This window comes from Hyla sarda, chromosome 9 (assembly GCF_029499605.1).
Source record: "Hyla sarda isolate aHylSar1 chromosome 9, aHylSar1.hap1, whole genome shotgun sequence".
NCBI lineage: Eukaryota > Metazoa > Chordata > Amphibia > Anura > Hylidae > Hyla > Hyla sarda.
Genome location: NC_079197.1, coordinates 134768536 through 134790493, shown reverse-complemented (window position 1 = coordinate 134790493; position 21958 = coordinate 134768536). Strand labels below are relative to the sequence as shown.

Below are 21958 nucleotides of genomic sequence, written 5' to 3'. Positions count from 1 at the left end.
CTGTGCTTGTGATTCAGCAGAGAGCTCTGTGTTCCAAAAAGAAAAGAATTTCTTCTGCAGTATTCAGCAGCTAATAAGTACTGGAAGTATTAAGATTTTTTTAATAGAAGTAATTTACAAATCTGTTTAACTTTCTAGCAACAATTGATTTAAAAAAAAAAAAAGTTTTCCACAGGAGTACCCCTTTAAATCTGCAGCATGCCAAATTATGCTGTACATTACGCTGCAGATTTAGTGCAGATTTTCCCCAAATGACCTTGAAAAGGGAAGTAAAAATTTGCATTGAATCCACTGATTTTGCTTTGGAAATACCATGGATCCACAGCCAAATATACAGCTGCTTATTTCAAATACATTGATCTATGTTTTATTTTATTTATTTTTTTCACTGTTAACATATTCAACTCATATAAAATCTGCAACAAATTTGAAAGTGCGAAAATGCTGCAAATTTGCTGCTGCCACAACAGAAACTCGTTGGGCGGTCTTGGAAGTGACTGATGTATGAGCATTGTTTTTGGGCGGAATTTTGTTTGTTTGTTGCAGTCATTACAGTGTCCTAATACCAGCACATTATTAGTATATTGTTAATATAATTATTATACTCAGAGGTCCCGGTCACTATATTATACAGTGGGTGCTTTGTTTGGAGTTTTTTCACCTTCTTTTGGGGAATTTTAACATATTTATTAAAAGCTATGTTTTAGACACTTCAAGTTTCCTTCTATAACTGTGGGTTTGGACAGACGTATCTTTATGTTGGTATAAGACCATGAAGACAGAGAAATGGTTCAAGAAAACACCTCGTCCTGACAGAAACTAAAAGGTGAGATCCCTAGAGGAAGAACAAATGGTATGTGGAAAATGTAGCCTACAGGCAGTAAAAGAGGTAAAAAAAAAGAAACCCTCACGATGTAGCAATACTAAGTTAGCAGCCACTGCCCAGAGGGATTTGCTCTGTAAACCTCAATATATACTGTGACTGAGATAGGAGTTTTTCTGACATTTATTTCACCTGAAAATAGCCACAAAAAAAATTGTCCCCACATTGTGCAGTCCCAAGATGCGGTTTTTGTGACTTTTTTCCCAAAAATAGTGGCCCACATTTACTATTGCAAACCCAACATATTTTGTCGTGTTGTGCACCAGATTCTGTCGCATTGCACCAGAAATTCTGTCTGCGCTAGATTTTGCGCCAGAATTGAAAAAAAAAAAACCCCAACTAACTCTCCATTTTGCTAAGAAAACCCGAAAAAGAAGCATGGCCGCCGGGAAAAGGGGGCGAGGTCTCCGAAAAGGGGCGCGTTCCCGACATTTTCACACAAAAAAAAAAACATATTTACTAAGGTTTCCACAGAAAATGTGGTGGATTTGAGCTGAGGAAAACCCTACAGATCAGAACATGTGTAAAAAAAAGCAAAGTGTAGGGAAAGGGGAAAATGTAGGGAAACCTTAGTAAATACCGTGGAAAATAAATTGAGAAACCTACACAACACAAGAAACCTACACAACACTCTTAGTAAATAGGGGCCAGTGTGTATGAGGCTAGGTTTCCCAAAAAGCTGTGGGCAGATGTTAGCTAAAACTCAATAGGGATTTAGGAAACTCCAAACCCAGTTTTCAAAAATTGCAGATTGTTGAGACTATAGTGTTTTTTGGACAAAATTTCTTTCTTGAATCGAATGATGAAGGAATCACATGACTTGACATGATAAAAATGCAGAGAAAAAAAAAATGAAAAAAAAATGCCAAGTCTAAAACTCACTATATATATGTGTATATATATATATATATATATATATATATATATATATATATATATATTTTTTTTTTTTTTTTTTTTTTTTTAAAGCCACAAAAACTGCATCTTAGTAGTGCAAAATGACATTTTCAGGTAAAAACTAAAACAAAAAAACACTAGAGGAAACAAACAAGTGAAAACTTAGCCTGAGGATGTTTTTTCTTTTTTCTGCATTTTTTTAAATTATTTTTATCATGTGATTCTTTATCATGTGACTTAAAGAAAACCATATTTTCTAAACTTCCTCAGATTATATTCCCTAACTACTCCTGACACCCCTCCTGCCCTTAAATTTTTTTTTACGAACTTTGAAAAGCTGTGTATCATACCTTTCCCCTTGCTCTCATTGTGTGAGCTCCCGGCAGGAGCAAGTGGGCGTTCCCCAGCAAGCGTGATGTCACTGAAGCCTGTGAGAGCTGTGCACGCAGAGGCATAGCTTGTAGCTTCTGAGCCCCGATGCAAAATCTGCAACAGGGCCCCATATATCAATTAAAATACTGGTCTCTTATGGGGCAGATGTGTTTTGGGGCCCCCTTAGGCACCTGGGCCCTGGTGCGACAGCTACCTCTGCTACCTCTATAGCTACGCCTCTGCCCGCACGCACTTCTTGAGTTTGGTCTCCTGCCAGGCGGGGAGGAGACAGAACTAACTGTTTGACTTGCAACATAGAACAGAGCCACCTAGTGGCCGTTTTTTCTATCACATTAAAAACATATAAAGGTTGAGAATTTTAACAGCAGGTAAAGTGTCTTTTAATAACATAAGGAACAATATACTAAAAGTTTCGTTACAGGTACTCTTTAAGGATTTATTTGGAAGAACTAGGGGGAAAACACGCTTGAAAATAATGGCACTATCTACACACACACATTTTTCTGGCATTTTATTCCACCCATTGTAGTTTATGAGAGGAAAAATACCAAGATTTCTTAAAAATACGGGATATCCTCAGCTTGCTGTGATTTTGTAAAACTTCCACTGAGCCCAAAGACACCACAAAAAATGCCATGCGGGTATATGTTTCATATTTCCCTATAGACGCCAAGATCACAACTGGCTGCAACCTCAACCCATTAAAAAGAAAAACCCTACCATGCTGTATTTCTTTTTTTTTTTTACATTAACATTGTTGGGGATATTTATCAAAAACTGTGTAGAGAAAGAGTGGTGCAGTTACCCACAACAACCTATCAGCTCACTTCTTTCATTTTTAAAAAGACCTATGAAAAATGAAAGAGGTGATCTGATTGGTTGCTATAGGCAACTGCACCACTCTTCAACCCAGGTTTTGAAAAATATCCCCCAAAATGAGTACCATGAATTGATGAGTGCTTTTCCCCTTAATTCACTATATTTGACGCTGCGGATGCTCTACTGAATGTCCCTAGAGTGTGCCTGGACCGTCCCTAGAGTGTGCCTAGACCGTCCCTAGAGTGTGCCTAGACTGTCCCTAGAGTGTGCCTAGACCGTCCCTAGAGTGTGCCTAGACCGTCCCTAGAGTGTGCCTAGACCGTCCCTAGAGTGTGCCTAGACCGTCCCTAGAGTGTGCCTAGACCGTCCCTAGAGTGTGCCTAGACCGTCCCTAGAGTGTCCCTAGAGCCTTCTTCTGTTCCCGGGCATCCTGCTTTGGTCTGCTCATAACAGCAATCCCCTGCTACAATTAGGGCGAGAGCGACTGTGATGTCTGTGAGTACACCGTGTGTCTACTAGTAGCAGCGGATTGCTGAGGCTAAGTTTCTACTTGTTTTTTTGTCCTGCGTTTTTTGGTTTGAAAAAACGCAAGAAAGAATGCCTGAAAAAGCGCCAGTGCAATTTCCTGTGTCTGGCATTTTTTTCTGGCGTTTTTTCATTTGTATGGAAATTGCACCTTGGCAGTTTTTTTTGGTATCCAAAAAAAGGATGCAGTAGTGATGGAAAAAATTTTATGTAATGAAATTTATTACAAAATTTGAATTAATTGTTAATAAAGTGTGTGTTTCACTTTTTTTTCTCAATTTTTAATTTTTTTAGGTAGTACTACTACTCCCAGCAGGGAACAGACTGTTCCATGATGGGAGTAGTAGTACCCGTACTAATAGACATATCACGACTGACACCCGATGCGATCGTCCATAATATAGCAGAGATGCGGCTCTATACAGCGCTCACATCTCTGCTCTGTACTCCGGCCAGTGATGTGAATAGAACATCACTCATTCATATTTTCCACCCAGAGTGGTGATTGGCCGGATGGTTGCAGCCAATCACAGCTCTCAGAGGGAAAGATGAATGAGTGAGTGGCCGGAGTATAGTGAAGAGATGTGAACGCTGTATAGAGCCGCTCCATCTCTGCATTAGATAGGACGATCAAAGTGGGTGTCAGCAGTGATACCCGCTGTGATCTGTTCTTACCTGCAGGTACTACTACTCCCAACATGGAGTACACTCTGCTCAATGCTGGGAGCTGTAGTATCTGCATTAATAGACAGATTGCAGCGAGTGTAATTTCTGACACCTGTTGCGATCTGTCTATTAATGCAGATACTACAGCTCCCAGCATTGAGCAGAGCGTACTCCATGTTGGGAGTAGTAGTACCTGCAGGTAAGAACAGATCACAGCGGGTATCACTGCTGACACCCACTGTGATCGTGCCGAGAGGGTGCTCCATGTTGGGAGTAGTAGTACCTGCAGTTAAGGATCACAGTGGGTGTCACTCCTCCTGACACCCGCTGTGATCCTCCTGTATAACGTTTAGATGCATCCGGACGCTCTTCTATAGTCCCCTGCTCTGCCATATATATATATATATATATATATATATATATATATATACCTATTTTTATTTCCCACAGAGAGCTGTGATTGGCTGGAACCATCTGGTCAATACGTCAGTGCAGGGGACCATAGAAGAGCGGCCGCCACATCTATACATTATACAGGAGGATCGCAACGGGTGATCTGTCAATTAGTACAGCTACTACTACTCCCATCATGGAACAGTGTGTTCCATGCTGGGAGTAGTAGTACTACCTAAAAAAAATCTAATAAATAAAGAAAAAAAGTTAAAGAAAACCACACACACACTATATTTTTATTATTGCCAGCTACATTTTTAGGTCCCTGCCCGCCCACATAAATTGATCCCTGTTTTAAAAATTAATAAAAATGTTGTTATAAAAAAGATACATTTCGTTTTTTTTTTTTTTTATGGTACCCTACAAAATTGTATTAAAAAAGGTATCTCCACATCACTTTTTTGGATCGCTAAAGTCCAAAAAAGAATAAAAACTGCCTGCAAAAAAGCTAAAGTTAAAACCCACATATCGTTTTTGTTGGCGTTTTTTCACTCCCATAGACTTCTATGGGAGAAAAACGCCATGATTTTGACAAAAAAAATCACCAGTGGCTCAACATGCTGCAATTTTGGAAAACTGCCAAGGAGCTGAAAAATGCCAAAAAAGAGTGAAAAAATACCAAAAGGATTTTAAAAAATGCCAAAGTGGAATAAGAATTTTGTGATTTCTCCTTGATTTCCAGCTAACATCTGTCCACAGCGTTTTTTGGCCGAAAAAACGCCATGCGGCAGAATTGGCATTTTTCTTGGCGTAAAAAATAAAATAAAACAAGCAGAAACTTAGCCTTACAAGTGAATGTTATCTACTTTTCTATGACCATTTAAGAATCTACAAAATTTCATATATCAGGTTCCATTGATTGATCCGTCACAGATGAAATGATTTATTCTGTATAAACAGGTGTTGTATGAATGAAATATGGACTCTCACAGTATTACCACACAGGAATCCATCCCAGTTCTTGCTCACTACTTAGGGGAAGTGAAAGGCCTTCTCCCAGCATTCAATGCGGTGCAATTATTTGGATCAGGAGATAGGTGAGTTCCTTGGTTTGTCTTTCAGTACGATACAGAGAAAGAGCATGGCATTGGGGGAAATTTACCAAGACTGGCGGAACTGAGAGACGGTACAACTTCGGAAGGTGTGTGCTGACATGGTGCTGTCCTAGTGGGGGAGTATGCCAACTCTTATGGGCCTGTTGGCGAAGTGATGGGGGGGGCATCTGGCCTTTTATGTCTGTAATCCAGCTATTGTTCTCTGTTATCTGCTATTTCCCTATTGAGGCTTTATGTAAAATGTTTTATAGGCTTGGTATCAAATGTTTAGCATATTTGACTGTTTTAAGAGTCACATCGGCGCCTAATAGTTCTGTGTTCAGATTACGATTTATTGTTGCGAATGCTGCAAAATGTTGCTAACTTTAGCATTTTACCATGATCGTGGTAGTAAATTTAGGATTTGGCTTTACAGTGTGAATAGACTCTAAGGGTACGTTCACACTTGCGTATTTCGCTGCAGATCCGCCGCTGAAGGACCTCCTATATGCTGCCTTAATATGTGCCTGCTCGGAGCGGCAATACGCCGCTACGAGCAGACACACTGCAATGTGCGAGTCGCCGCGTGCATGCGCAGTATACTCGCACATCGCGGCAGCTCTCGGCCTAGCTCATTGAGAAGGGGAAGCAGCCGCGATGTGTGTGAGTACACCGCGCATGCGCGGCAACTCGCACATCGCAGTGTGTCTGCTCGGAGCGGAGTATGGCCGCTCCGAGCAGGCACATTTAAGGGCACCATACAGAGGTCCTTCAGCGGCGGATCTGCAGCATAAAATACACTATAAATCCGCACGTGTGAACGTACTCTTATGGTCTAGTCTAGAGATGAGCGAACTTACAGTAAATTTGATTTGTCACGAACTTCTCAGCTCGGCAGTTGATGACTTTTCCTGCATAAATTAGTTCAGCTTTCAGATGCTCCGGTGGGCTGGAAAAGGTGGATACAGTCCTAGGAAAGAGTCTCCTAGGACTGTAGCCACCTTTTCCAGCCCACCAGAGCACCTGAAAGCTGAACTAATTTATGCAGGAAAAGTCATCAACTGCCGAGCCGAGAAGTTCGTGACGAATCGAATTTACTGTAAGTTCGCTCATCTCTAGTCTAGTCTTTTGATAGACCAGTGTTTCCCAACCAGTATGTCTCCAGCTGTTGCCAAACTACAACTTCCAGCATGCCCAGACAGCCTTCGGCTGTCCGGGCACGCTGGGAGTTGTAGTTTGGCAACAGCTGGAGGCACGCTGGAATAGATTCTTGGAATACATTCAAGTGTAGTAATCTGCACTCCAAAAGTGTAAACTGCAAATCAACTTTGTACTTAAAGGAACAGTACTAGCTAATAGTCCTATACTTGCTTTTCTAAGGAACTGCACCGAATTGTCTAATGTATAGTGATTTGGTTACCCTATGGGGGTGTTGAGGTAGCAGCTGCAACAGGGCCCTGGTGTCCGTGGGGGCCCAAGGGTTTCTCTGCCACATATATAGATAACAGTATTATATTCCGTACATGATAGGGGAAGGGACCTGTTACAGATTTTGCTTTGGTGCCCAGCAGTTGCAGCTTATGCCTATTAAAAAAAAAACCTGTGACAAAACCTTAAAGGGGTACTCCTGTGGAAAACCCTTTTTTTTTTTTTTTTTTATTTTTTTTATTTTTTTTTTTAAATGAACTGGTGCCAGAAAGTTAAACAGATTTGCAAATGACTTCTATTAAAAAAATCTTAATCCTTTTTAGTACTTATTAGCAGCTGTTTGCTACAGAGGAAATTCTTTACTTTTTAAATTTCTTTTTTGTGTTGTCCACAGTGCTCTCTGCTACCTCTGTCCGTGTCAGGAACTGTCCAGAGCAGCAGAGGTTTGCTATGGGGATTTTCTCCTGCTCTGGACAGTTCCTGATACGGGCATCAGGTGTCAGCAGAGAGCACTGTGGACAAGACAAAAAAGAAATTAAAGGAGATCTGTAGTGCAATATAACTTATCCCGTATCCGAAGGATCCGACACGCCCCCTCCATGTACCCCATAGAGATACATGGAGGGGGCGTGTCTGCCGCGGCTTTCTGCTGGGGACGAAACTTCCCTTCCTGAAGACTACCGCGGCCCCGTCCAGGAGATCCCGTGGGGGCCCCAGCGCTCGGACCCCCGCAATCTATAACTTATCCCCTATCCTTTGGATAGGGGGGAAATTATTTTGCGCTGGAATACTCCTTTAAAAAAATAAAGATTTTCCTCTGTAGCAAACAGCTAAAAAGTACTGGAAGGATTGAGATTTTTTAATAGAAGTAAATTACAAATCAGTTCATTAAAAAAAAGTTTTCCACCGGAGTACCCCTTTAATGTACCGTGCATAGTTGTCAGCTGCAATATGTGAATGAGATTTCTAAAAATTTAGGTCAGTGTTGTAACACTTAAGTATTGGCTATATCCTGTTGTCATTTACAAAGAAATAATGTTACGTATTCTTAGCTCATTTTCCACCATTGATCTTCTAACGTTTTGAAATGGAAGCATAATAGATCCTAAATGATTCCCTTGAATCTAATAGGATCTGTTAGGATAGCCTATGCAGAACCACATAAGGCCCAAGTCGTGACACAGGGATACATAGCTATGGGTTATATGCAGCCATGATATGTCTCCTATGTGTATGAGGCTGTACTTTTACCTTCACATGTTCTATCAGTTGCCATATTACGGAGGTCTTCCTTTCAATGATCATTGCTTATAGGTGAGAAGATCTCCATACCATAGGTAAGCACCATGCATATGGAGCAGTGGGAACATGCACATTGCTCTGCATTCAAGAGTCTACGGCTATGATCACATGGTGGATTGTTCGCACGCAGTAGCATTGCTATGGTTGGTGTCACCCGGCTCGGTAGAAAATGGTGTCAACTCCCACCCCAAGTATTTTTTATTTATTTATTTAGCCTGTTGTGACAGATGCCAGTGGTGTAGCACACTGCAGACATTTTTTATCAAGTATAATAATTAAAGGGGTAATCCAATGGAAAACTTTTTTTTTTTTTTTAAATCAACTGGTGCCAGAAAGTTAAACAGATCTGTAAATTATATCTTATAGCAAAGACACAGTGTTCGGCACAACCGTGAATCCGGCCCACTGATTATTAGCACATATTCAGCAAAACACAGGTGTGCGAATCAACCATGAAGGGCTCATGGGGTGCTCAGCCTAGACAGACGGCAAATCACTTGGGGAGAATGTGAGAATAAAGCGGCACTCGCAAAGTCCAAAGTTTCATGCAAAACTTTATTCCATGCGAGGTGATGAAGTTGCAAGTGCAGGGGAGACAGGGACACCGGGGAGCCCGGCCAACAGGTCACAGCCGTATCGTGCTTGCTGCACTTCCTCAGGACGGTCTGAGGAAGTGCAGCAAGCACGATACGGCTGTGACCTGTTAGCCAGGCTCCCCGGTGTCCCTGTCTCCCCTGCACTTGCAACTTCATCACCTCGCATGGAATAAAGTTTTGCATGAAACGTTGGACTTGGTGAGTGCCGCTTTATTGTCACATTGTCCCCAAGAGATTTGTAAATTACTTCTATGAAAAATCTTAAAGGACATGTCCGGTGCTCACTTTTCTTATTGTATCCGGTCCGGGCTGCAAAAAAAAAACACACTTTCTCTTATCTGCCTACGGTCCCCCGGAGCTCCGGTACAGGTGTTCAGTCCCCGGGCTGTATTCTTCTTACTTCCTGTTAGCCCGGCACGTCACACGGAGCTTCAGCCTATCACCGGCCGCAGCGATGTCCCGCAGTTTGTTTTCCTTTTTTATTTATTTATTTATTTTTTGCAGCCCGGACCGGATACAATAAGAAAAGTGAGCACCGGACATGTCCTTTAATCCTTCCAGTACTTATTAGCTGCTGAATACTACAGAGTAAATTCTTTTTTCTTCTTGGAATACAGAGCTCTCTGCTGAATCACAAGCACAGTGCTCTCTGCTGACACCTCTGTCCATTTTAAGAGCTGTCCAGAGTAGGAGAAAATCCCCATAGCAAACATATGCTGCTATGGACAGAGATGTCAGCAGAGAGCACTGTGCTCGTGATTCAGCAGAGAGCTCTGTGTTCCAAAAAAGAAAAGAATTTCCTCTGTAGTATTCAGCTAATAAGTACTGGAAGGATAAATATTTTTAATAGAAGTAATTTACAAATCTGTTTAACTTTCTGGCACCAGTTTAAAAAAAAAAAAAAAAAAAATATTCCATCGGAGTACCCCTTTTAAATATAAAGGAAAAAGTAGAAAAAAAAAACTTTGGGAGCGCCTTTCAGTTCACTTTAGCAGATACAATTAATTCCTTTGTGAAAAAAGAAACTAAACCACTTACACTTTGAGTGGCCTCAGAACAGACCACTCGCTAAAAAACCAGGCTTATCTCCATTAGGGGGGCTTTTTCGCATCCGCTGGGCTCTCCCCTAGTAATGGTAATCACCCAAATTATAATAATGGAAGAAAAGGAAAAATGGAGGAGCGGATACACCTTCCCACACAGCAGCTGGAGAACCGCAGAAATTGGTAAGTAGAAACACTTCACCGAGGGGAGCAGATGTCTGTAGCGCTCCACTCGTGGCGGCAAGCGCTATGTCCCACTCTCGTTCCTCCAGCTGTTTTTTCAGATAACTATCTTCACTTTTCTTTAATTTCTTTCTTGTTATACTCCGGAAAATTATTGCCAATAGATTCACTATGTGGAAATTAAAACATTTATTGCACAAAACAAGACAAAATAAAAAATGTATATACAAAATATGGATCCATGTTTTATATATATATATTTTTTTATTTTGTCTTGTTTTGTGCAATAAATGTTTTAATTTCCACATAGTGAATCTATTGGCAATAATTTTCCGGAGTATAACAAGAAAGAAAAGTGAAGATAGTTATCTGAAAAAACAGCTGGAGGAACGAGAGTGGGACATAGAGCTTGCCGCCACGAGGGGAGCGCTACGGACATCTGCTCCCCTCGGTGAAGTGTTTCTACTTACCAATTTCTGCAGTTCTCCAGCTGCTGTGTGGGAAGGTGTGTCCGCTCCTCCATTTTTCCTTTTCTTCCAATAAATAAATATATTAATTGAAAAGTAAGAAGAAAGCACTAAAGAATTTTTTACCAAGTAAAACTACAGCTTTCTGTATGATCTAAGCAGTGGTAAGGGGATGCTGGGATTTGTTGTTTTTCCCATCATTACTGCAGAACTTGCAAGTGACTACAGCTCTGATGGGACGCAGTCTGGCAGAATACACAATGATATCAGTGACTACAGGTGACGTCTTCTCTATAGTGAGGAGAATACACAATGATATCAGTGACTACAGGTGACGTCTTCTCTATAGTGAGGAGAATACACAATGATATCAGTGATTACAGGTGACGTCTTCTCTATAGTGAGGAGAATACACAATGATATCAGTGATTACAATTGACGTCTTCTCTATAGTGAGGAGAATACACAATGATATCAGTGACTACAGGTGACGTCTTCTCTATAGTGAGGAGAATACACAATGATATCAGTGACTACAGGTGACGTCTTCTCTATAGTCCGGAGAATACACAATGATATCAGTGACTACAGGTGACGTCTTCTCTATAGTGAGGAGAATACACAATGATATCAGTGACTACAGGTGACGTCTTCTCTACAGTGAGGAGAATACACAATGATATCAGTGACTACAGGTGACGTCTTTGCTTATCTAATTCAGATGGTACATATTGCCATGACTTGTTCGAGCTAGATAGAACTTGACGCCCAGATGGCATTGGCTCCTCACTTTGTAAATTCTGATCCTCTATATGAAAACATTAATATAATACTGCCAGACACTGTACCCTCTGAATATAATAATGCCACACACTGTGCCCAAGAATATACTACCTCACACTGTGCTCTCTAAATTTAATACTACCACAAACACTACCCCCTGAATATACTAACACACACTTCGCCCTCTTACTATAACCTTGCCATAAAGTGCACCCTCTGAATACAATACTGCAACATACTGTAGCCTATAGAAACCGAACCACCTCAGAAATTCCTTATAATATACGCCATACTTCTGAAATGTAAAACACACTGTACCCCATAACTAAGTTATACACTAGGGCCCCCTATAGTATATACTGTGCCTCCATATTATATCTCCTTATTATATACTGTGCCTCCATATTATATAATGTGCCTCCATATTATATACTGTGCCTCACACTTCATTTTATATACTGTACCTTAGAGCCTCAGGGTTCATATCTGCCGCCCCCCACCATTTCTGTACTCATGTCAAAATTATAACCCCCCAACCCCCACATTACTGTGCCCCATGTCTCCCCACCCAATCTCCACATTACTGAGAGCTGTGAGATCGGAGAGTTCCGAGGTCAGCAGGAGGGGTTGAATGTAAGTGTGCTTAGCATCTGGGTCAGTCAGGGTGTCATCCCACCAAGGGGGTGTCACCAGTGCAGGCTTTACCTCCCGCACACCCGTAGCAATGTCACTGTCCGCATGGAAAATTTCCATGCAGACATGCTGGCGCTAGGACCGCTCGGAAGTGTGCAGTCTCATAGACGGCAATGCATTTCTGTGCAGACATGACTATTCTTTCAGCGGATGCCTGAATCTGAATTTTAATGGGTCTATGCTGCTAAAGAGATCTGCAAGCAAATTCTATCATGTGAACATAGCTTTAGAATTTTTTTTGCTAAAACTGATGGGAAAATAGTCATTTTCACATAAGTCTGTGAGAAGCTAATTAAAAAATGGCAACCAATATGGCGGCACTTACTGGCTATAGATATGTGAATCTCCCCACTGATTTCAGGTGGATACTCTATTTCTCTGTGGACATCTGTCCAGTGTTTTACATTAAGAACATGGGTTTAGCTTGCCCCAAGTATATGGTATGGTCTGCTGTATGCTACTGTTGGTTTATGTTGTAGGATAAGAGACCCGAGGAGGCCTCCCAATAATAATCATGAGAGCTACGGGGCCATCGGTTGTCATAATCCAACATTTAAAGTCCTTGGGAATTAAACTCCGTATGCCAAAGAAGACGACCAGTCCCGATATCCAGGTAAACTGCGTAATAAAGGAAGGTAAAGTCCTAATAATGTGATCATATATTCTTTAACCTCTGTGTATTGTAGAGGAAAACTACCAATGGGGAAATATTTGGGGTCCCACTGCAGTCCCTTCCACTTGGCAAAGAGGGTGAAATCCCACAGTAAGTATTTTTATCATAGTAGATATGACTCTGTAAGTGTTTAGGTCCCTTTCATGGTCATCTTGAAATTCCGTACTGAATGACTTGAGTGTAAAATAATATATGATTTTTCTAAAAAGATAAAGTTTTATTCTTAACCATTCTCTTCTGCTTTAGGTTTGTGGTCAGCATTTGCCAGTTCTTGAGCTGCCATTTGGACACTGAAGGACTCTTCAGAAAGTCTGGATCAGTAAATAGGATAAAAACCTTAAAGGTATCTACCCCGTTCCTTTTAATAATGTATTGGCACTAGTGATTATGTAAAGATATGGGGGTTATGATTTTAGTGCTTTTAATTTTCGGTAGCATGCTTCTTGGACCGGATTCTCAATTTGTAGATTCAAGACCCCTTGTAGATTGTAAGCCCTTATGGGCAGGGCCCTCTACGGGAGTCTAACTTACTGAGTCACATGCACTGTACTTGTGTCTGTAACCAAGGACGCTATAAATAATATTTAATTTAGTAAATGAAGTCCAGCAGTAAATTCTCCTGTATATAGTGAGTCAAGTATAAGATTGTGTAAGGTTTGAAGGTGATGCAAGAGAGGAAGAACTGGCATCTTCTGACCACAGAGAATGACATTTGTGCAACAGTGACTCTATGGATACATGCAACATTCGGGGAAGGTGCCGCGCTATACTGTGTGGTCATCACCGGTAAGTAAAGACTTGGGGAAGGGACAGCTTTAAGGAAAGCTCCTTGTAATATGCAGCCTGTATGTTGTATAGTCAGCCAGTCAGTGTAGGTCCGGACCCAGAGCACTGCTGGTAAGCGGGGATTTATGGGGTTTGCCTCAAGAATGATCACAGAACATAATGGTTAAAGGGGTACTCCTCCCATATACATCTTATCCCCTATCCAAAGAATAGGGGGATAAGATGTCTGATCGCGGGAGTCCTGCTGCTGGGGACCCCCGCGATCTCCCTGTTGCACCCGGCGTTTGTTTAGAACGTTTGGTGCAGTGCCGGAGGCTCGTGATGTCACAGCCATGCTCCACTCTTGACTTAATGGCCACGCCCCCTCAATTCAAGTCTATGGGAGGGGGCGTGACTTGCATTGAGGGGGCGTGGCCGTGACATCACGAGACAGTGATCTGGCAGGAAGCTAAGTTTGCTCCGTGCAGTGGATTTCTGGGGTGCTGCAGCCGAGATCTAAAGGATAGGGGATAAGATGTCTGATCGCGGGGGTCCCGCCGCTGGGAACCCCTGCGATCAGACATCTTATCCCCTATCCTAGGCCACTACTTTTCATACTCTACTCCCAACCAGGGCTGGTGCAAGGATTTTTGCCTACACAAGTGAAGCTACATTTTGGCACCACCCCCCGACAACAGCACCCACTATGAAGTGCCACCATATAGTACTCAATATATACAGTGCCCCTATATAATGCCTGTGGCCCCATATATATTGTGGAACTCACACTCTTCTCTGGCCTCTCTAGTCTACTCTGCTGCTACTGACTTCAGTTCAGCTCAGACCAGCAGCATGATCCTCCGCATCTGCTCCCACCATTCTCTGCTTCTGTGTGATGGCACAGTCATGCAAAGCCTTAGGACGCAGTGACGTTGCTAGGGTTGGTGTCGCCCTGTGCGGTAGACAATGGTGTCGCCCTATACAACCCTCCCCAAAGTAATCTTATAGCCTGCTTTGAAGGATGCCAGAGGTGAAGCACGTTGCTAAATTTTTTCTCCAGTATAATATTCAAATATACAAATTGCCACGTAATGTTTTATTATGTAAAACTACAGCTCCCAGTATGGACTTAGCAGTGGTAAGGGTATGCTGGGAGTTGTTTTTTCACCCATTATTACTACAGAACTATCAAGTGGCTACAACTCAGGTTGGGACATAGTGAGAAGAATACACAATGATATCGGTAACTACAGGTGACTTCTTCTCTATAGTGAGGAGAATACATAATGAGATTGGTGACTACAGGTGATGTCTTCTTTATAGTGAGGAGAATACACAATGAGATCGGTGACGTCTTCTCTATAGTGAGGAGAATACACAATATCAGTGACTACAGGTGACTTCTTCTCTATAGTGAGGAGAATACACAATGAGATTGGTGACTACAGGTGATGTCTTCTCTACAGTGAGGAGAATACACAATGATATCAGAGACTACAGGTGACATCTTCTCTATAGTGAGGAGAATACACAATGATATCGGTGACATCTTCTCTATAGTGAGGAGAATACACCGTAATATTGGTGACATCTTCTCTATAGTGAGAAGAATACACAATGATATCGGTGACTACAGGTGACTTCTTCTCTATAGTGAGGAGAATACATAATGAGATCGGTGACTACAGGTGATGTCTTCTTTATAGTGAGGAGAATACACAATGAGATCGGTGACGTCTTCTCTATAGTGAGGAGAATACACAATGAGATCGGTGACTACAGGTGAAGTCTTCTCTATAGTCTTTGCTTATCTAATTCAGATGGTACATACCACCGGGCCCAGCTAAATCTTCTCTCTGCAGAACTTGACACCCAGATGGCATTGGTTCCTAACTTAGTCAGCGGAGTCTGATCCTCTATATGAAAATGATAATTAATATAATGCTGCCAGGCACTGTATTCTCTGAATATAAACCTGCCACACGCTTTATCCTCTGAAAAGAATACTATCCCACGCTGCACCTTCAAAATATAGAATACAATAAACTTATTAAAATGACAAAGCGCTGAATGGGACTTTATTAAAAAATTAAGAGTTGTATAGTCAGAATGGTGCGTACCTGCAAATGGTAGGTAGAAGTAACAGGAGAATAAAGTGAATGTGTGACTAGATTATTCAGGAGCTTGAAAAATATTCATATATTCATATTTAAACATACAGACTCTGTTAAAAATAAGTGGTAAAGGATTATAAAATATTCTATTAAAAGGAGGTTTATACCTGATACATAAGGTGCATGGTGAAGTACAGTAACAGCAAGGTAATAGTAAGGTGCATAGGAAATTGTAGATATATTGGAGGATCTGGATTAGGAGAACAAACAAATAAGAAATGTATAAAATCAGCTAGTAGTGCGAGAAGTATACATGTTGTACTAGCCATATACTTGCATTCCTATTTGCTATAGATATGTTTTTCCTATAGTGTACCTGCCTTTTAAGTTAATGGCAGGAAGTGTAGTTCCAAGGTATAGAAAATATTCCTCCTTTTAGGGTACATTCACACGCGCTGATTTTTTTTAGTGGGTTTTCCACTGCGTATTTGAAAGTGGGCGGGCTCTGCTCGGCTGTCCGCAGCAGATTTTCTGTAGCGGAATTTACGCTGTGGTAAATCCGCCACAGTCCCTACTGACTTCAATGGGGCTTGCGGCAGATTTTCCGCAGAGTACATTCCGCCGCGGAAAATTGGCTGGGGACAGCCGAGAAGAGCCCGCCCACTTTCAATTATGCAGCGGAAAACCCGCTAAAAAATCCACGCGTGTGAACGTACCCTTATGCAGTCTGCCCAAAGTGCTAAAAAAACAGGAGCAGTCTTCAATTCAGTAGTTGGTGACAAGCAATATCTGCAGGTGAATTCACTATCGTTTCACAGTATACAGATGCGATTCGCAGGTAATCTGGTATATGCACGGTACCTGTAGTCTGTAAAGGTTTTCTCGTATGTTATCTGGTTCCTGCGATCAGAATATCTGCTCAGTACTCGCGGGCTGTTCTCCTTCTCTCAATGCCTGATGATATTCCTTTTAACAGTATTTTCGATCCGGTATATGTCCAAGTGGATACAATAAAACTTCTCTATATAACAAATAGTTTAGTTAGTGTTTGTGTGTGTTTGGATCAATGTATAGGAAAACAGATTCTAAAAAAAAAAGCCAAAAATCTCAAACTCTGCATTCAGTCCATGTGGAGCCATCGTGTTCAGGTTGAAGATCCATTTGGATTCAGCCCTGGACATTTGGGATGTGAAATTCCCTCCCCGCCAGTGTCAGTTAAAGGGGTATTCCAGGCAAAACCTTTTTATTTATTTATATATTAAGATTTTTTTAATAGAAGTAATTTACTAATCTGTTTAACTTTCCGGAGCCAGTTGATATTGATATCTATCTATCTAATCTAATCTATCGCCTCCGGAAAGTTCAACAGATTTGTAAATTACTTCTATTAAAAAATCTTAATCCTTCCAATAGTTATTAGCTTCTGAAGTTTTCTTTCTAACTGCTCAATGATGATGTCACGTCCCGGGAGCTGTGCATGATGGGAGAATATCCCCATAGGAACTGCACAGCTCCAGGGACGTGAGTCATCAGAGAGCAGTTAGACAGAAAACAACTCAACTTCAGAAGCTAATAACTATTGGAAGGATTAAGATTTTTTTAATAGAAGTAATTTACAAATCTGTTTAACTTTCCGGAGCCAGTTGATATATATAAAAAAGTTTTGGCCTGGAATACCCCTTTCATTTTCTCTATCCCAAAAAATTGTGTTCCCTTGGGATTTTGAGTGTCTTTCTTTATAATGGAGGGACAATGGATGACCCTTATATCCTTTTTGTATGTTATTTATATGTTCTCCCAATCGGACTTTCAGGGCTCTTTTGGTACAACCCACATTTAACTTCTCGCACGGGCAGCTCATAGCATAAATAACACCACAGATGATGCAATTTATATGATTTTTTTTATTTTATATTCAGTTTTTTCGTTATTCCTGTTATTGATGACAAACAAAGCGGTCCTACTGTATTATTGGTTGCTCTACAAGCCTTACACTATTTTCAAGGGAAGAAGCCATTTTTTATTAATAAAAAAAAAAAAAAATTCTGTTTAATTGGGTTTTTTCTCTTTATCGTGGGGGCAATGAAGTTGCCTATGTTTTGAGCTTTCTTGTATACAAAAGATTAGGCTGATAGTATATATTCTCCCAAGATTTTGTCATTTTGTAATATTCCCCAGTGTTCACTATCCGATGAAAAAGGAAACCATTTCTACTATATTTAGTTATGATGGGTATTTTTATCAGTGTTTTTCTCATCTTTTTTTTCTCTGTTCAGTTTGTTCCTTCTTTTTATGCAAAATAGTATTTCTATCTGTTTCTCGGACTTCATTATGTATCTTTGTCAAAAATTCTTCCTCATGTCCTTTACAAAATTTTTTCTGTAAAGTGCGGGCTTCAGTTTCGTATTGATCCAAATGGGAACAGTTTCTCCTTAATCTGAGGAATTGACTTCATGGAATATTTTGTAGTCAGGTCGGCAAATGACAGCTATCTGTCTGTATAGAACTGAAACGGTCTGTTTTTTTTATTTTTTATGGTAGGTACTAGTGACTATTTTGTTATCAATAATGCTAATATTTAGATCCAAAAAATTAACCAATGTTTGACTATGTGGGTTGTGAATGTAAAAAAAAAATATTCATTTTTATTAATATCCTCTAAAAATGTGACCAAACTAGAGGGAGGTGATATCTAGTGTGCCGATAATAAATCTTCTTGCCAGGTTATGTCCGAAGTATTTGTATAACATGGGTTGTGCCTTTAAGATCAGGATTTTCTCTACACAAGGTTGTAGTTGTGTGTCGATGTATCTGGACAGGTTGGCCATTAAACAATTTATCCCCGAAATAATGGGACTTCTGGGGGGCTTTTAGCATTTTTGTGAATTTTCTGCAGTTGATAAAAGGCTGGCATCTTAGGTTCATTTATCATAATGTCCTCAGCCTCTTGTTTTTTTTTTTTTAAATAACAGTATCTGTACCTTTCCTGATCAATGTTATCAGTTTCTTTTTATATGTTACCTTTTGAGTTTTTCATATGTTTTAGTGTCCCCCAATAAGCGTAAGTACTCTTTGTGGTACATGTCTGAGTTTAAGATGGCAATGCTGCCCTCTTTATCCGCTGGGCCGATCACAAAGTTATTAATCTGTAAGGTTTTAATTGCCGCTCACAATTAGTTTTTGTATTTTTGGTATCTAGTATTAATTTTCGGCTTTTTAAATCGTGTGTCACATTACTTTCAAACGCATGTAAGCTGGTAGTTGCTGAGATTATATAAATGTTTTTGTTGTAGTTGGTCACTATCTACCTTCCTGTGTCTGTTTTTGATTTTTATTTTTTTAGCGAATTCCCCCCCCCCCTTCTTTAATTTTTTTTTATTTTTCTTGTTTGTGAAAAAAAATCTTGTTTTAGGTGTTTTTTGGGTTGATAAAAACAAAACGCAAGAGAAACACCTGAAAAAACGCCAGTGCAATTTCTTGCGTCTGGCGTTTTTCCTGGTGTTTTTTTCATTTGTGTTGAAATTGCATTTTTGGCCCCTTTTGGCATATTAATTCATATATATATTTTTTTTTTTGTTCCCAAAATTTGTTGGGTACCAAAAAAAAGGATGCAGTAGTGATGGGGGGAAAATTTTTTATTTACCGAAATTTTATATCTTTTATTACAAAATTGTAATACATTTTTAATAAAAAGTGTGTGTTAACTTTTTTTGGAAATTTTTTAGGTAGTACTACTACTCCCAGCATGGAACAGACTGTTCCATATTGGGAGTAGTAGTACCTGTACTAATAGATGTATTGCCCGATGCGATCGTCCATAATATAGCAGAGATGCGGAGCGGTTTTATTCAGTGCTCGCATCTCTGCTCTGTACTCCGGCCAGTGATCTGAATAGAACATCCCTCATTCATATTTTCCGCCCAGAGTGGGGATTGGCCGCATGATGGTAGCCAATCACAGAAATATGAATGAGTGATGTTCTATTCCTATAACTGGCCGGACTATAGAGCAGAGATGCGAGCACTGTATAGAGCCGCTCCACATCTCTGCAATAGAAAGGGCGACCACATTGGGTGTCAGGAGTGATACCCGCTGTGATCTGTCCTTAAGTGCAGGTACTGCTACTCCCATCATGGAGCACGCTCTGCTCCATGTTGGGAGCTGTAGTACCTGCAGTTAAATAAAGATCACAGTGGATGTCACTCCTGACACCTGCTGTGATCCTCCTGTATAATGTATAGATGCGGCCAGCCGCTCTTCTATGGTCCCCTGCACTGACGTATATATACACTTATTCATATTTCCCACAGAGAGTTGTGATTGGTTGGAACCATCTGGCCAATCACAGCTCTCTGCGGGAAATATGAATAGGTGTATATATACGTCAGTGCAGGGGACCATAGAAGAGCGGCCACATCTATACATTATACAGGAGGATCGCAATGGACTTGGGGCGATCTGTCAGTACAGGTACCACTACTCCCATCATGGAACAGTGTGTGTTCCATGCTGGGAGTAGTAGTACCACCTAAAAAATAAAGAATAAAAAGTGAAAAACACACACACTACATTTTTATTATTGTCGGCTATATTTTTTGTGCCCTGCCGGCCCACATAAATTGATCCCTGTTTAAAAATTAATAAACATTTTGTTATAAAAAAGAATTTTGTTATACAATTTTTTCCATCACTACTGTATCTTTATTTTTTATTTTTTTTAAATTGTACCCTACAACATTTTATTTTAAAAAAAAAAGTATCTCCATCACTTTTTTTGGATCGCTAAAGTCCAAAAGAGAATAAAAACCGCCTGAAAAAAACACCAAAGTTAAAAGCATTTAGCTTCAACTTGAATCAACACATAAGTACATTTGTAACAGTACTTCACCCAAGTCAACTTCATGTTAGTCAATGTATCTTCACCTAGGCCACAGTTGGCACAGTTTATAATACAATTTTCGATGCCAGCTCACCGATCTTCTTTCCAAGGCAACACTATGGAACTCTGTGTGGTACCTCTCTGGCAGTACTTACCCCAAGGCAAACTGTCTCGCGTTCCAATTTCAGCCCATTGGTGCATGCCATGCCTGACAAGCTTAGGCCTAGTCCTTCTCAGGTCCCCAGCAGATTGCTTTGCACCTCATACTCTTACCACACAATCTCCTTCCAGCATCAAATACTGCCACTAAAAAGATTATTCTCTGCCCTCTTCTACCCCCTTTTGTAGTGCATGGTTTAGCACTAATGTACACATCTACATCTGCATTGTGCTCTCCCCTGGCCTGCGCTGATGCTGGCACCCGCTCCTGCAAACACCAATAATCATTTCCTTAAAGGGGTACTCTGGTGGAAAACAATTTTTTTTTATTTTATTTTTTTTTAAATCAACTGTTGCCAATAAGTTAAACAGATTTGTAAATTATTTCTATTTTAAAATCCTAATCCTTCCAACACTTATCAGCTGCTGCATGCTCCACAGGAAGTCCTTTTTCTTTTTGAATTTCCCTTTTGTTTGACCACAGTGCTCTCTGCTGACACCTCTGTCCATGTCAGGAACTGTCCAGAGCAGGATGTGTTTGCTATGGGGTTTTGCTTGTACTCTGGACAGTTCCTGACATGGACAAAGGTGTCAGCAGAGAGCACTGTGGTCAGACTTCCTCTGGAGTTTACAGTAGCTAGCTGATAAGTACTGGAAGGATTAAGATTTTTAAATAGAAGTAATTTAAAAATCTGTTTAACTTTCTTTCACCAGTTGAGAAATTATTTTTTTTTCTACCGGCATACCCCGTATATATGTGATTTATTTATTTTTTGTACAGGGGAAGTGAGGTGTTCTCCCTGTGCTACAGTGTCATGTCAGTGATAAACCCGTTTTGTCAGCAACCATTGGGAATTTCCTTGTAATTTGCTTTTCTACGTGTAGCAGTGAGATGAGTTAAGATCTATCAAAAGGGGAAATCCCTATGACTATCCAAAGTGAAGAGTGCATACATTTCTATGATTCATTAACCCCTCCCATTCCTCTATAAACAAAAAAATGCAATAAAACAAAGAGCATAAGGTAAGTAGTAAAATTTTTGTAGTCCTGGTCCTGATAATCCAGTACTCGGTGATCCAGTACCGCAAACACCCAAACATTGTGGATCAGCACTACTACACCATTGAGAACAGGGTCCGTAAGGTAAGAGGTTAGGCTATGTTCACACGATGGAATTTCCGTGTGGAATTCTGCACAGGGATT

General features: G+C 40.5%; 1 protein-coding gene across 1 annotated transcript in view; it reads left to right on the top strand.

The window, feature by feature from the left end:
* Nucleotides 1-678: 678 nt before the first annotated feature.
* LOC130290955 (rho GTPase-activating protein 11A-like) overlaps nucleotides 679-21958 on the top strand; it is a 44925-nt gene continuing 23645 nt past the window's right edge. The window contains exons 1-5 of the mRNA XM_056539223.1: nucleotides 679-826; nucleotides 5537-5673; nucleotides 12645-12778; nucleotides 12852-12928; nucleotides 13085-13181. Coding sequence (XP_056395198.1) covers nucleotides 12680-12778; nucleotides 12852-12928; nucleotides 13085-13181 — 273 coding nt within the window. The 5' untranslated portion in view covers nucleotides 679-826; nucleotides 5537-5673; nucleotides 12645-12679. The remainder of the gene's footprint in view (nucleotides 827-5536; nucleotides 5674-12644; nucleotides 12779-12851; nucleotides 12929-13084; nucleotides 13182-21958) is intronic.